The 16,035-nt window shown below is 46.0% G+C and overlaps 1 protein-coding gene across 2 annotated transcripts in view; it reads left to right on the forward strand.

Moving 5' to 3' along the window:
* The first annotated feature begins 905 nt into the window (after positions 1-905).
* rpn2 (ribophorin II) overlaps positions 906-16,035 on the forward strand; it is a 40,104-nt gene continuing 24,974 nt past the window's right edge. For both annotated transcript variants that reach the window (XM_084394480.1, XM_084394481.1), the window contains exons 1-3: positions 906-970; positions 2,570-2,757; positions 3,043-3,138. In XM_084394480.1, the coding sequence (XP_084250606.1) occupies positions 958-970; positions 2,570-2,757; positions 3,043-3,138 (297 nt within the window). In that variant the 5' untranslated portion in view covers positions 906-957. The remainder of the gene's footprint in view (positions 971-2,569; positions 2,758-3,042; positions 3,139-16,035) is intronic.

The raw sequence follows: 16,035 nt of genomic DNA on the forward strand, positions 1-16,035 counted from the left end.
GTTATGTGTGAATATTCCCAAACTATCTGACAGTGCGATCTCTTTGGGTTATGCAAAAATGTGAAAAAATAAAAACACATAGTTTTGTCTGTATTAAAGAAAAAAATATTGATAAACATGTATTTGGAATGGAATTAAATAACAAGTACTTTGGGTGTCTTGTTCATTTTATTTATTTTCATATAGAAGCAACAGAACTTAAATTCCATCCAGTTTATTGGCAACACTGTGCACGAGCGTGAATCCCGTGAATCCCGCGATATCCATCTTTGATCTCACAGGTGTCAGATCCACTGCGTGAAGAGAGAACTGTCCGGCTTGCCCATTGGGCTTGCCTGCTCTTTTTTCACTCCTCCTCTCACTGCAGCCGCCTACTCTCGCATACATTTCAGGCGAGGCAAGGCGCATCTCAAACAAGCCTATTGTTTTTAATCGGCAGGAACCCGCCACAAGGGATCTGGTTGGCTGGAATGAGAACTAGTACTGGAGTGACCAATCACAAACAGACACAAAGCACAGCACACCTTCGGTCCTTCAGTGCGCGAGAGTCTCTTTTAATTTTCACAGAAACGGTATCATCGTGATCATTTCTAAAATATGTTCATTTTAACGTACATTATTATTAAAAAGACCTTAAGAAGTACATGTATTAACATCTCACACGTTTCATTCATTTTTGCATGACTTGGCTTACACCATATCTAGTCTGTAGGGGTGTTTACGCCTCAATGTAATACCCGTTTCATACATTTTAAATATATGCGAAGTTTATTTTTTATAAAATATATGTTTTATTTCGTATATATAGCATATACTATTGGCTTGTTTATTTTTTTTATATATTTGATATTTTTATTAGATCACATGAACGCATAGTTCACCCTACACCGGTAAAATAGATTTCATCCGAGTGTCCCGGAAGTTCTTTGAGCTTTTGGTGACGCTGCATTAGGCGACATGGCTCATCTCTGTAAGTGTCTTTTTTTTTTTTTTTGCACGTTTTACGCTATATTTAATATTTATATTTATTAAAACACATTATGAGTAAACAGTCATGCGTTATTGATATGTTTAGGCAGTTTTATGAATGCATTTTATCAAAATTTATTCGAATAGTTGTTCTTGCAGGCAGCTTTCGCCGCCCAGTCAATCAGCACTTTCATTTATTCTGATATTAATACATAATAATACATATGATATTTGATACATTTTTTAAATAGTGTTGTGCGTAGTATTTATCCAGAGTCTGTATACGTTTGATTAGAAATGTATAGTCTCGTTAACAGTAGCATAGTACTATAGCTAATATAGCAGCATTTATAGTGGACACATGTCATTTCTGATGTTTAATATTTAGGGGCAGCTTCCCAGACAGAGATTAAGTCTAGTCCTGGACTAAAATGGCTTTTTAAACCAGATTAACAGAAATATTTTGTCTGTCATGGTTTTAAGTAGTTCTCCTAGACTTGGTCTAGTCCTCAGTTCAATAAGCTAATTTCCTGAATTTTTCTTTGCTATTTAAAATAGCTTTAAAAGAGTTTTCTCATGTTCAGTAAAGTTTTTTTGTTTTGTTTTTGATTGCAGTCTTTTTTTCTTTTTCTTTTTGCTGTCATTGTTTTCCTTTGATTGGCTTTTTCAGTTTCATCCAATTTTAAGATTTTCTTTGTCCATTCCATATTTTATAGGCAACCTCTATCATGCTAATTCAGATTAGCACAGTTGGTTTTAAATGAATCTGGTTTATTTCAGTTCAGGACTTTTGTTGTTGGGTAATAAAAAGCTAAATAAGGGCACTTATTCTCGGGTTCTAGCTCGGAATTTTACATTTACAAATATTCATTTAGCAGACGCTTTTATCCAAAGCGACTTACAAATGAGAACAATAGAAGCAGAAAAACGAACAATAGGACAGCAATATGCAAGTGCTATGAACATTCCCAGTTTAATCTAACACAGTACATGTACTTTTTTTTTTGAAGATAATAGATATAGAATAGATGATAAAGTGTTAGTATTAATGGATCAGGTGTTGCCGAAAAAGATGCGTCTTCAGCCGTTTCTTGAAAATGGCCACAGACTCAGCAGCTCTGGTTGAATTAGGCAGGTCATTCCACCAGCATGGAACAGACCAGAAAAAAAGTCAGAGAAAGAGATTTTGTGCCTCTTTGAGATGGCACCACAAGACAGGGTTCACTTGCAGAGCACAAGTTTCTGGATGGCACTGGATGGATGGATTTTAATATTGTGATATCTAGGCCTGGAAAGTGCATGGACATTTCTTTAGTGAATATACACTTTTCAAGTTAGGCTCAGCTGTAAAATATTTAATCGGCTAGAAATTGCTCTTTTTGAGGGCAATCTCTTTGAAAGTATTTTTTTTTAAAAGGTTGTGCTTTCAGACATCCAATTTACATAATTTCCACTTTAAACAACCCAGATCTTTCCACACCCACAACATGCACCTTATGCTTTCCTAGCATCCAAACACTTTCCTTGCTTGTCTCCCTAAAATGCTGATGTGTCATCATCAAATGAACTGCATTCCATTTGTACATGTACCCATTTGAAGGTTTCTTCAGCTTGCTGGTCCTGTCCCTGGTTTTTGAGACCCAGACCCTGACGCCGTCCCATCATCTGACCCCCACCGATGTGGCCAGACTCCAGGCTGTATTGAGCCAACCCCTCACTGACCTCAAATCTGCTTATTACTCTGTTGTTGGACTTCACAAGTTGGGAATCTTTGTTGCGGATGCAGATGTAAGAAAAAACATTGGTGAAATGTACATTTTTCTTACACATATGCCGGTTTCTTAGTAGCTTTTATAAATGTGCCTTAGAAAAAAACATTACTGGTGTGCATCTTGAGACAAAACAATGGCACTGACATATTTTAAGATATCTCAGTGCAAATTGTTTTCAGTTAAAACAGCTCAGACATGCATTTTAGTCTGGGACTAGCTTAAGCCTTGTATGTGAAACCGGGGGTTAATGTTAGTAAGTCTTTATCACTGTCTCTAATTTTGTCTTTCCTCTCTACCTCAGGAGACATGCCAGTTTATCAAGTCAATCTTAGACCCCTCTAGTGTCGAGTCGCTGTTTTATGCAGCAGAAGCCAGCCAAGCTCTCTCTGGATGTGAGGTAACATAAATAGTGTCTCTCCTTTTTGTCTTAATCACAGTTTAGCTCCAGCTCCCTAGCAGTTAATTTTGACAGCCATTTTTGATTTTGTCTTCAGACAAAAATGCTTTTTAGTCTTAGTCACATTTGAGTAATTTTTGTCTTCATTAGTTTTAGTAGACGAAAAGTAATTGAATTTTTGTACATTTTTAGTCATTACTTTGTCAAACTACAGTTACCAACATTCATTTTGGTAGCTATTTTATATGTAGTCTTTAAACAAAAAAATAGTCTTTTATAATTTTTCTCGCTTTAGACCATTTCAATTAAGCTGATGAGAAATTTGAATCAAGGTAACAGGCTGTAATAACAATCTTAGCAGTAGCACATGTGCAATTCTACATATCCCTTTTCCTAAGTTGGATATCAGCCTGCACTTTGATCGCAGATTTAGTTGCAGCAAACAGCGCAAGTGCCTCGTGACAGAACACAGAGCGACTGAATGACACTTTCGTTAAGCAAAATATCTCAATGAAGATCGCTGAACTCCAGCTTACTTGTTTGTCTGTGTTTTCACTGCGCTTCTAGAGAACGCATGCGCGTGGTTGCCAGATTGCAAAGATTAAGTCAAACAAAAATGTTTTTATTTTAACAGAAAAGCTCTGATTGAGGAATTAAAATTCTTGAAATCTGGCAACTATAAAAACAGTCTGTATTGTTTTGTCTGAGTTATTTTGGTCAAGGTTTTATTTTTTTAACCACATTTAGTCATTTTGTCTGTTTTCATCAACGTATCATCATATTTCACGTTGATATAGTCACAGATTCACAGTTATCGTTTAATGATGTTGGTGTCGTCTCATCATCATCTCGTCTTAGTCATGGTAAAAATAGGTAGTCAACAAACATTTTTCGTCATAGATTTCGTTAACACTAACAAATTAACACTGCTCCCTAGTTCTCTTACGAGAGGTTCTCTCGTATTGCGTAAGCTAGCTTACGCTGCGGGAAAGTCTCCTTTCTCGAGATACTGAAGCCAAAAATTATCCTTAATTTTTTAAACCTTGTCAACGCAGTGCGGCAGCCTGCAGACCTAGGGCAGGCGAATCGCGTGCCCATTGGCTGCTCTGCGGCAACTGCAGCAGCCTATGGCTGAGCCTTGCGTGTGACGTCACGTCCAATGAGCGCGCTTGGCGCGCTTAATGCGTCACAGCCCGTCATTAGGGGTGTGGCTTAGCGTATATAAGCAAGGAACAGAGGCTGCTTCGCTGATTTCTGTCTCTTCAGCGAAGCTCTTCGCATCGCTGATCTCCGAGGAAGCCGCCGTCGAATCCAGCGACCAGCACGCCGAGGATTTCAGCCTGAGGACGCCGGCCGCTCGCCGCCTTCAGCCTTCCCTGCCTGCTGCGCCATCCGGCATATATATCCTTTTCTTGCTCTGTGTTGTGTGTTTGTGTGTCCGCCGCGACACACTTGCATCTAAAAGAGCGCGAGGCGTTGTTGCAAATGCCTCGCACATCCTGTGGCTCGTGCAGAGCCGCGCTCAGCGACGGAGACCGCCACGTGGTGTGCGCTCTCTGCCTGGGCTTCGACCACGCAGCTCGCGCTCTCTCCGAGGGCGGCTGCGAACAGTGTGAGGAGTTACCGATGTCGACCCTACGGGCTCGACTCGCTAAATTTGAAGAACCTCCACCTTCTCCGGCCACTTCTTCCGGGCCACGTAAGAAGAAACGTCGCTCCCAAAGGCCGCCGGAACTGGACGCTACAGCTGAGTGCTCGCCGGAACCTCTCCCGCGAGCCTCGCTCTCTCCTTCCCCCCCACCCTTCACCGACGCGCAGCGGCCGGCCTCTGCCCGCACTGCCGTCGTCCTGGGGGATGATGCAGATGATGCCGCTGACAGCTGCTCTCTGCTCGCGTCTGACAGCGAGGAGTGGTCGGGCTCTCACCGCTCCGCCCCCTCGACTTTGGAGTCTACCAGATCCCGCGCTAGTGTTGACGCGGAGCTTCTCCGCCTCCTCACTCAAGCGGTCGAGAGAATGGGACTGGATTGGTCCCCACCCAAGGAGCCGGAGCCCAATCGCCTTGACGGGTGCTTTCTACCTAGCCGCCGCCCTGCGCCTGCCTCTAGGTCAGCACCCTTCCTGCCTGAGCTCCACGCCGAGCTCTCTAAATCCTGGAACGCTCCGTTCTCCACCAGACTCCGCTCGCCAGTCTCCTCGGCTCTCTCCCAGGTGGACGGAGCCGCCGAGAACGGCTATAACGGTATCCCCGCCGTTGAGGAAGCTGTGGCAACGCACCTTTGCCCGCCGTCTGCTAGATGGCGCTCAAAGTCTGCCCTGCCGTCTAAAGCCTGCAGGACCACCTCAGCTCTCGCCGGCCGCGCTTTCGCCGCCTCCGGCCAGGCTGCTTCCGCCCTGCACTCAATGGCCATTCTTCAGATCCTTCAAGCCGACCTCCTCCGTGAACTGGACGAGAAGGGCTCGGATCAGTCTGCCTTAACCGATCTGCGCAGCGCTACGGATCTTGCGCTACGCGCTACCAAGACCGCTGCTCAAGCCATCGGCAGATCCATGGCCGCGCTCACCGTCATCGACAGACACCTTTGGTTGACGCTCGCGGACATGAGTGAGTCAGAGCGCGCTGTATTTCTCAACGCACCACTCTCGCCCACCGGCCTCTTTGGCCCTGCGGTCAGCGGAATTGTGGATCGGTTCTCTGAAGTGCAGAAGGCGTCGCAGGCGATGAACCTCTTCCTGCCCCGCCGTTCGAGCCCAGCCACAGGCCGCCCTCAAACTCAGCCTCCTGTGCGCAGCTCTAACCAGCGCTCTTCCAGGCCTCCCAGCGCTTCGCAGCGACGCCAGGGCAGTCGCCCCAGGTCGCGCTCGACCAGCCGTCACAGACCGCCGCCCCCACGGGGCCCGCGGCCCAAGATCGCGTTGAAGCCCGAGCCCGCGAAGTCCTCCTAGCATCCGCAAGGAGGAAAAGATGGTTGAGTCCCGCTACGGCCGGACCGCCATCAAAACGTACAGCTCTGTCAGTCCCCTATGTTCAGGCTACTGCAGCAGCACACACCGCAGCCAACGAGCCATTATTAACACTCGCTCGCCTGCACACAAACGCCGTTTTCACGGCGACCCAGATAAATCTCAAAAAGAGTATAAGTGCTTTAAGTGTAGAAAATGTGCCCACACCCATGTGCTCACTGCTTCACACAAGTACAATCCCCATGGTAACGCGCTCAGAGCGCTCTCTCATAAAGCGGCCTCACACCGCTCGAGTACTAAATGTAGTAAATGTGGCCACACTTCCGTGCTCACACCTACTCGCTGCTCGCTCTGTCACTCAGTTACCTCAAGTTGCTACGGCTCAAGCCGCAGGGGTATTAAGTGTAGAAAAAGTGCCCACTCCCGTGTGCTCACTGCCTCACACAGACCAGGTTCCCATGGCAACGCGTCCAGAGCGCTATCTCTTAAAGCGGAAACTTTCCGCTCGAGCATCAAGTGTAGAAAATGTGCCCACAGCCTTGTGCTCACACCTGCCCACTACCCGCTCTGCCAGACAGGTTGCAAACCTCATAAAGCCCCCAAACACTGGCCGTGTCATAAGTGCAAATCCCGCGCCAGCTCACGAGCACGCGCACCCACTTTCAGACACCATAATCCCCACGCCGCTCTCGCGGCTGGGTTATTTGACAGCAGTTCACGCTCCATCGTCCGAGATCGAGCTACTAAAATCTGCACAGTCGGCCAGCCCTGTTCTTCTGCCCTCGTGTCCGAGCATCGGCGGCGCGTGCGCCGCCCCATCCTCTCTGATACAGGTTCCCCATCCCACGCAACGCGGCGATCTGAACCCAGAGACCATTCGACCCCTAGCTATGCATGCAAAAGCATGGGAGGCTATTCAGGGCGCGTCAGAATGGGTGCTCAACACCATAAGACACGGTTATTCGCTCCAATTTGCTCGTCGCCCTCCGCGTTTTCTAGCGCAGACGGAAACGAAAGTGAGTTTGGAAACAGCACATCTGCTTCAAGCAGAAATAGCAAAGCTGCTGCGAAAAGGGGCCATAGAACAGGTTCATCCTTCCTTGAGCGAGTCAGGCTTTTACAGTCGTTACTTCCTCGTTCACAAGAAGGACGGAGCATTAAGACCTATTTTAGATCTGAGACATCTGAACAAGGCTCTCATGAGACGGCCGTTCAGGATGATTACAACCAGACAGATCCTTGCGCAAATTCGCCCAGGAGACTGGTTTATCTCTCTCGATCTGAAAGACGCGTATTTCCAGATCCAGATAACTCCCCGTCACAGGCCATTCTTGAGATTCGCCTTCGACGGTCGAGCTTATCAATACACAGTCCTGCCGTTCGGCCTGTCTTTAGCACCCCGTACATTTACGAAATGCATGGACACGGCTCTCGCTCCCCTGAGGAGTCAGGGAATGCGAATTCTGAACTATCTGGACGATTGGCTCGTTCTAGCGCAGTCAGAGACAGAACTTGTGTCTCACAGAACAGCGCTACTCGACCACTTGGAGGGTCTGGGTCTAGCGGTCAACTGGACCAAGAGCTCGCTCTCGCCCCAGTCGATTTCCTTTCTCGGAATAGAACTAGACTCGGTGGCGATGACGGCCAGATTGTCGGAGCAGCGCGCGCGCCGCATCCAGCGCCTCGCTGCATCCTTCAAGGAAGGCAACCGGGTTCCCCTGAAAGCATTTCAGCGCATTCTGGGGCATATGGCCTCAGCTGCAGCAGTGCTTCAGCTGGGTTTACTGCGCATGCGCCCGCTTCAACGCTGGCTGAGAACGCGCGTATCCCATCGAGCCTGGGCGACCGGCGGCTCGCTAATCAGAGTGACTCAGGTCTGTGTCTCAGCCCTGCAGCCCTGGCTAGCAGCTGAATGGTATCACACGGGAGTGACTATGGGAGTGGTTTCACACCGGAAAGTTGTCTCAACAGACGCGTCCAACCTAGGTTGGGGAGCGCTCTTCGAAGGCAGACCGGTCTATGGCCACTGGTCAGACCAGGAGAATCTCCTACACATAAACTGTCTAGAGATGCTCGCGGTCGAGAAAGCGCTCATGCACTTCCTCCCATTCCTCCACGGTCACCATGTTCTAGTCCGCACGGACAACACTTCAGTAGTGGCCTATGTGAACCGCCAGGGCGGTGTCAGATCAAAGCAACTCTGCGCCCTGACGGAACGCCTCCTCGTATGGGCTCAGCACTCTCTGCGCTCTCTGAGAGCATCGCATGTGCCTGGCCATCTGAACGAGGGCCCCGACAGACTGTCCAGGGACAACGTTCCCCCTGGGGAGTGGTCTCTACACCCCCAAACAGTCCAGTCGCTGTGGCGCCGCTTTGGCAGAGCGAAAGTCGACCTCTTTGCGTCAAAAGACAACGCACACTGCCCAGTATTCTTTTCAAAGAGCGAGGACGCGCTGGCCCAGTCATGGCCCAGCGGCCCGCTATATGCGTTTCCACCGGTCTCTCTGCTGCCTCAGGTCATCGAGAGAGTCAGGAAAGCGCGCCACACAGTGCTCCTCATAGCCCCGTTCTGGGAGAACCAAGCTTGGTTCCCGGAACTCATACAATTGGCAGACTCAGCCCCCTGGCCGATTCCGGTGCGGAGAGACCTTCTCTCTCAAGCCCGCGGCTCGATTTGGCATCCCCACCCAGAGCACTGGTCTCTGCATGCGTGGAGCCTCAACAATTACATGCTGATCTACCAGAAGGGGTGATGAACACGATCATACAATCTAGAGCCCCCTCCACGAGGCGGCTCTACGCGTCTAAATGGTCGGTGTTTAACAAATGGTGCACTACCAGAGGGCTCAATCCACAGACATGTGGGGTCTCGCACGTATTGTGCTTCCTTCAAGAGCTACTGGACGCGGGCAGGTCCCCCTCCACGCTCAAAGTCTATGTCGCGGCCATTTCAGCGCTCTCTGTCTCAGAGCCGGGCCGCGCATTAGGAAGGAATGAGTTTGTCATCCGCTTCCTTAGAGGAGCGAGGAGGATGAACCCCCCGCGACCCCCTTCGGTTCCTATGTGGGATCTTTCACTGGTCTTAGACGCACTGAAAGCACATCCCTTTGAACCCTTAGAAACTGTGGATATGAAATACCTCACGCTCAAAACCGTTTTTCTGATAGCACTGTCTTCAGTAAAACGTGTGGGAGACCTTCACGCGTTATCCACTAACGCCGCGTGCCTCGAGTTCGGACCCAATAACTCTAAAGTTATTCTCAGACCGAGGCATGGGTACGTCCCCAAAATTTTGGGCACTCCCTTCAGAGCGCAGGTCATTTCCCTTTCAGCCCTGCCGAATGCTGGCTGCGAGGCAGATAGCAATCTCCTCTGCCCAGTTAGGGCGCTGAAAAGCTATATTTCACGCTCCGCCGCCTTCAGGCGTTCAGAGCAGCTCTTTGTTTCGTTTGGTGGGCGCACCAAGGGTCTCGCCGCCTCGAAACACACCCTGTCCAGATGGATAGTTGATGCTATCGCAGCTGCTTACGCATCTAAAGACCTGCAGTGCCCTTTGGGCATTCGGGCACACTCCACCAGAGGCATGGCCTCATCGTGGGCGTGGTCCAGTGGGATTCCCATTCATGACATTTGTGCAGCGGCAGGCTGGGCCTCCCCCTCCACATTTGTTAGGTTTTACAACCTGGAAGTTCCCGCTTTGCAGGCCAAAGTGTTATCAGTCTAAGTCCCGCGTAAGCCAGCCCACTGTCTGTGCGCGGGCTACGCTGCTGATTTAGCTCTACTGGTTGAGCTACACTATGTGGGAAGTGTTAGTTGGACCGGCTGTGCCGCTCCCTGCCCCATATTATGTGCTTGTGTACTGTGGTATCTTGGCCGCCCAGCTCCGCTTCGCGTTCCCTGGACTCCCCATGGGATTCATTCAGGATGCTGGGCGCGCGCACGGCGTTGACAAGGGTGTTCCCGCAGCGTAAGCTAGCTTACGCAATACGAGAGAACCTCTCGTAAGAGAACGTACTCGGTTACTAACGTAACCTCTGTTCTCTCTAGAGAGGGAACGAGTATTGCGTAACCCGCCGTGCTCTCGCCACAAGCTCATTTCGCTTCATGCGACAGAAACCAGCGAAGCAGCCTCTGTTCCTTGCTTATATACGCTAAGCCACACCCCTAATGACGGGCTGTGACGCATTAAGCGCGCCAAGCGCGCTCATTGGACGTGACGTCACGCGCAAGGCTCAGCCATAGGCTGCTGCAGTTGCCGCAGAGCAGCCAATGGGCACGCGATTCGCCTGCCCTAGGTCTGCAGGCTGCCGCACTGCGTTGACAAGGTTTAAAAAATTAAGGATAATTTTTGGCTTCAGTATCTCGAGAAAGGAGACTTTCCCGCAGCGTAAGCTAGCTTACGCAATACTCGTTCCCTCTCTAGAGAGAACAGAGGTTACGTTAGTAACCGAGTACGTTCAGTTGTCGGGGCACTCACCAGGGAGTCAGCCAATTTAATGGCTGTCTCAATTGTAAAATACTAGAACATTCGGTCCCTTAAAAATCCAATAATGTGCCACAAAACCCAGGGAGCATCAATGTTCACTATATTCCCTTAAAGGAACACTCCACCGTTTTTTGAAATAGGGCTTATTCACTTTCTTTCCTACATTTAGATAGGTGGGCAAAAGCATTTTTGTCTCAGTGCATGCATTGTTTTAGTTTGACAGTGTCGGCGCTAGCTTAGCTTAGCATAATGAATGGAATCCTTTGTTGCCAGCTAGCATGTCCTGAGTAAAAGTGAAAAAAAACAAAAAAAACAAACACCTAATTACTTCTTGTGGCCTGCGTATTCACAACAAGTACAAATAGCGATGCAGATTAACACTAGGCGATTTCCTAGGCAGATATTGACTTATATATTAAGGACTATATTAGGGGGAAGCACAGGCGAAGCACTGCTACTTGGGCGTGATATCTCTGCGCCCAAGTAGCAGTGCTTTGCCTGTGCTTCCCCCTAATATAGTCCCAAGTCAATATCTGCATAGGAAATCACCTTGTGTTAATCTGCATCGCTATTTGTACTTGTTGTGAATACGCAGGCCACAAGAAGTAATTAGGTGGGTTTAAAAAAAAAAAATTATATCACTTTTACTCAGGACATGCTAGCTGGCAATAAAGGATTCCATTCATTATGCTAAGCTAAGCTAGCGCCGACCCTGTCAAACTAAAACAATGCATGCACTGAGACAAAAATGCATTTGCCCACCTATCTAAATGTAGGAAAGAAGGTGAATAAGCCCTATTTCAGAAAACGGTGGAGTGTTCCTTTAACACAGTAGTTTCCAAACTGGGGGCTCACGGCAAGGCTAAGGGATAGTGTCAAGTTACCTTTATTTATATAGCGCTTTTTACAATACAGATTGTATCAAAGCAGCTTCACAGTGATAACATGAAAATAATACAACAAAGTTTGTTTCTTGAAGAAAATTGCGTCATCGTCCACCGTAAGGCAGATCAATAATATTGTTGAATATTAAATGTCCCCAACTACACAAGCCAAAAGCCAAGGCAACAGTGGCAAGGAACCAAAACTCCACCAGGTGACAGAATTGAGAAAAAAAAAACCTTTGGAGAACCTTGGGGAGCATTACAGGTCAAAAATCAGATTGGATCAGAAAATTCAGAATATTTATCCAGTTCCATTGGGTTGGAAGTCGGAGTCATCACGCCGGTATGGAGACGAGTTTGTTGAGGATCAGTGCCGATGGCTGTCGTGTCGATGAGGCCTTCACAGGGCTGATGAGACTGGCACTTCAGGGATGCGTCATGGATGGGTCCAGGTGCAGGTCCACCATCTGATGTGGATATGGCCGGGATCCGGCTGACTTCAGTAAACAGGGAAGGGACTGGTTGACACTTCAGGACTGCGTTGTCATCGTGTCCAGGAGCAGGTCCTTCATCAGATCTGGATACGGCCTGGATCCGGTGGACTGCGGTAAACCTTGGATAAACAGAGAGACTAATATTAGCGTAGACGCCATCCTTCTTATGATGTAACAAGTACATCAGGATTTATGGGAAGTGTTCCCGGTTTCCGGCTGACCTACTCATCCTAACATTGAATTATAGAAGTCTATAATGTGTTATGTGTATGCTAGGCCAAAGAGATGTGTTTTTAGTCTAGATTTGAACTGACAGAGTGTGTCTGCTTCCCGGAAAATGTTAGGAAGATTGTTCCAAAGTTTTGGTGCTAAATAGGAAAAGGATCTACCGCCAGCAGTCGATTTTGATATTCTAGGTATTATCAACTGGCCGGAATTTTGAGATTGTAATAGAGGTCGACCGATATGGTTTTTTTCAGGCCGATGCCGATGCCGATCTTTTGAAATCCGGGTCGGCCGATGGCCGATTAATGCTGCCGATTTATTTTGGCCGATTATGTGCTTGTTTTTAACCTCTATTTGAAAGATAAAATGTAACACAAATAATTACTTAAGATAGACAAAATTTCTCAACAAAAACATTTATTGAACACTTTACCAATCTGCATTCTGCACTTGTACAAAAGACCTTGAGATATGTTTGGTAATTGTACCTGAATGAATTGAAAATTAATTTGCTACATTTCAGATTAATATATTTGTTTTCCTTAACATTTTAATTAACAGTAACTTAAACACTTTGCAGTTTGAATGATGTCCTGATAAACAAAATGACGGAGTATGTTTTTATGTTTCCACTGTTCGATCGCGCCCGCGCCTCACACACACACGCGTGCGCGTTTGCACACAAAATGCCTAGTTCACACTACATGATTTTAAGCCCGATTTAAGCCCGATTTGCAAGTTAACGAGCTCGCCGACAGGTCAGGCTGTAATCGCGTGCAAATCTGCGGGTGATCCGCGCTCGCCAATCTTTGAGTGTGAAATACTTAACGACGCATCAAAACCCCTCGCTGACACATCGCCGACGCGTCGCCGACGCCAGAAAAATATCTAGCATGCCAAATATCTGGAATTGTCGGCCGACTCGATAGCCTGTGGTGTCACGTGTCGCGACGAGCAACAGCCAATGATCATCTTGTTATGATATTACAAAAGCCCTTTGTATTTGTAACCATCATTGCCAAACCACAACAGGCAGCTGCTTTTTCATTATAATGTTTTACTCACTTCCAAATCTCTATCTGACAGACAATCCCTGCTGCCCGCATGTGCTTATCCATCCGTTCACCCATATTCTTTTTTTTTTTCTTTTTTTTCTTTCGGGGTTCTAAACAGATCATTGCACAAACAATATAGGCCTATATATATATATATATGGGGTGTGCGTGTGCCGGTTTCAGAATTGGTGTGACGGTTATGACGTGAGTCAAATGACATAACTCATCGGTTATTATATTGCCTATTTCCTTTTTATTTTATAAATAGGCCTACATGCAATTGGTTGATGAAACATTTATTAAAATTAAGATACAATTTGTACAAAACGAAATTCGTTTTAAATAAATTATTTCTACAAAGCAAAGTGGTAAAAATCATGTCTCACGATTTACAAAACAAAACTTCATTAAGTGGTAAAAACCCAATATAGCATCTTATGATCCTATCTTTTATTACAATTGTTTTTGAGCTAAAATGTAATACACATCATATATACACACTGTATATGTTTCTTTTATCAAACATGTTTGGGGCCAGTCAAGGGGTAATTAAACTGCACGATCAGTTATCGGTAATGATATTGTTTATTATTGCAAATGTTTATTGCTAATGTTTATTATTGGAAATGTTTTTCATTTGTTTAATAAATCTCATAATGATGGCACATCACTATATCATAGTCATAGCTTTTATTTCTATCTCAAATGATTGAAAGAATCAATTACAGTTGGAAACGTATAGACCAATAATAACACAGACTGTCAACAATTGTTTTTAATTAGTATTTAAACATTCTCTATAATAGAAAAGATAGAAATTTAAAAATATTTTAATAACACGTTTTTTTGCGGTTATAGAGTTCTAATGACGGTGCTCAACTATATATATATATATATATATATACCAACAATTTTGTCCCGCCGTCCATTTGCCATTGGAATGCGCCAAGACTTGTTGTCAGCTCCTGTAGTGTGTAAGCCCCTGTTGCAGAAGATTTACGTAGTGTCACATAGTCTGAACACGACAACGACTTCAAGACTCCAGAGCAAGTCATGTAGTCTGAACAGCACAGCGATCTGCCGACGTTTAAAGTTGTGTAGTGTGAACTAGGCATAAGTAAACACTTTGCGACTTTAAACACACGCGACTTTTCGATCTCGATCGCGCCCGCGCCTTTCTCTCTCTCTCTCTCACACACACACTTACACACACACATTCCAGCACTGCAATCTTCACATCGCAGCCGGAGCTAAAGCGGAGCTACAGATTAGGTGTCCCTAAAGAACCCGCGTATCTAACAGTAGTTCCGCATTACTTTGCACGCGAGTTTTATTTATTTTTATAGCGTGTATTCTCCGTGGAAATGTATACACCGAACCGTGACGCCTGTACCGTTTCGGTTCAATACGAATACATGTAGCTACCGTTCCACCCCTAGTCTACAGTGAAATACAGTCACACATTACACTACTGTTTGGCCAGCATTTTAACCGTGTTTAATCCAGCTACTAGCTAACGGAATGCTAAAGTTAACTGCTGACTAGTGTCAAGTGCAGCGAAGCGATGTTTCTGTTATTCTAACGTCCGTTTTCAGAGCATCCAAGAGAAGCACAGACATAACAGTAGCACTGAAATGAAGCACAGAAATGCGCGTTGATATTCGGTCCAGTAAATAACGGTCGTTAAGGCACCAGTGCCGTATTAGCTCCGGGTCTGTCTGTAGCTACCCAACCCTAGCGACAACGACGCTAGCAAAGCAAAGCCAGTCCTTCACTAGCATATAGTTGGTCTCTTTTTTTATTACTTATTTCTCTGCATTGAGTGACAACCCTCTCAAATATAAGACACACAAACAGAACAAATAAAAGTCTCAGATTCACTGTCTGTAAATTCTTGCTTACTTATTGTGACATGATAGCAACCCTTCTGCTGTGCTAATGCAACCTCAACTACGCTATCAATTTTAAAGTAGCCGAACGTCATGTCGCCTATTCATGTTTTTTTCTCGAAGTTGGCAGTAACATATCAAACGTTTTTAATTAAATATAAAGGAGTTTTCTCCAAGGAACTTAGCTCCTTCCTTAGGCACTGGATGAGGTCACTCTGCTGAAGAATGACTCTAGGCGCAGTGTGCGTCGAACGCGTGTTCCACAACAACACTAGGCTGCCCACAGATGCGCCTGCCTAATAATCGGCTTAATACACTTGGATATTGGCCGATGCCGATTATGTTAAAAATGCAAAAAATCGGCCGATTCATCGGTCGACCTCTAGATTGTAATAGACGTGGAGGACTATAATGCGTGAAGAGCTCGCTCAAGTACTGGGGAGCTAAACCATTTAGTGCTTTGCAAGTGATCAGCAATATTTAAAAATGTATACAATGTTTAATAGGGAGCCCGGTTGACAGAACCGGGCTAATATGGTCATACTTCCTGGTTCTGGTAAGAACTCGAGCTGCTGCATTTTGGACCAGCTGTAGTTTATTAAGTGTGCAGTGCAACCACCCATAATAGCATTACAATAATCTAGCCTTGATGTGATGAACTAATTGTTCTGCATTTTTCATTGAGACCATATGACGTAATTTAGATATATTTTTAAGATGAAAAAAAAAAGCGGTTTTACAGATGCTAGACACGTGACTTTCAAATGAAAGATTGGTATCAAAGAGCACACCCAGGTTCCTAACCGACGACGAAGACTTTTCAGAGCAGCCATCAAGTGTTAGACAGTATTCTAGATTATTACGTGAGGAAGTTTTTTGTCCAATAATTAGAATCTTTGT

This window comes from Rutilus rutilus (assembly GCF_951802725.1).
Source record: "Rutilus rutilus genome assembly, chromosome: 22".
Lineage (NCBI taxonomy): Eukaryota > Metazoa > Chordata > Actinopteri > Cypriniformes > Leuciscidae > Rutilus > Rutilus rutilus.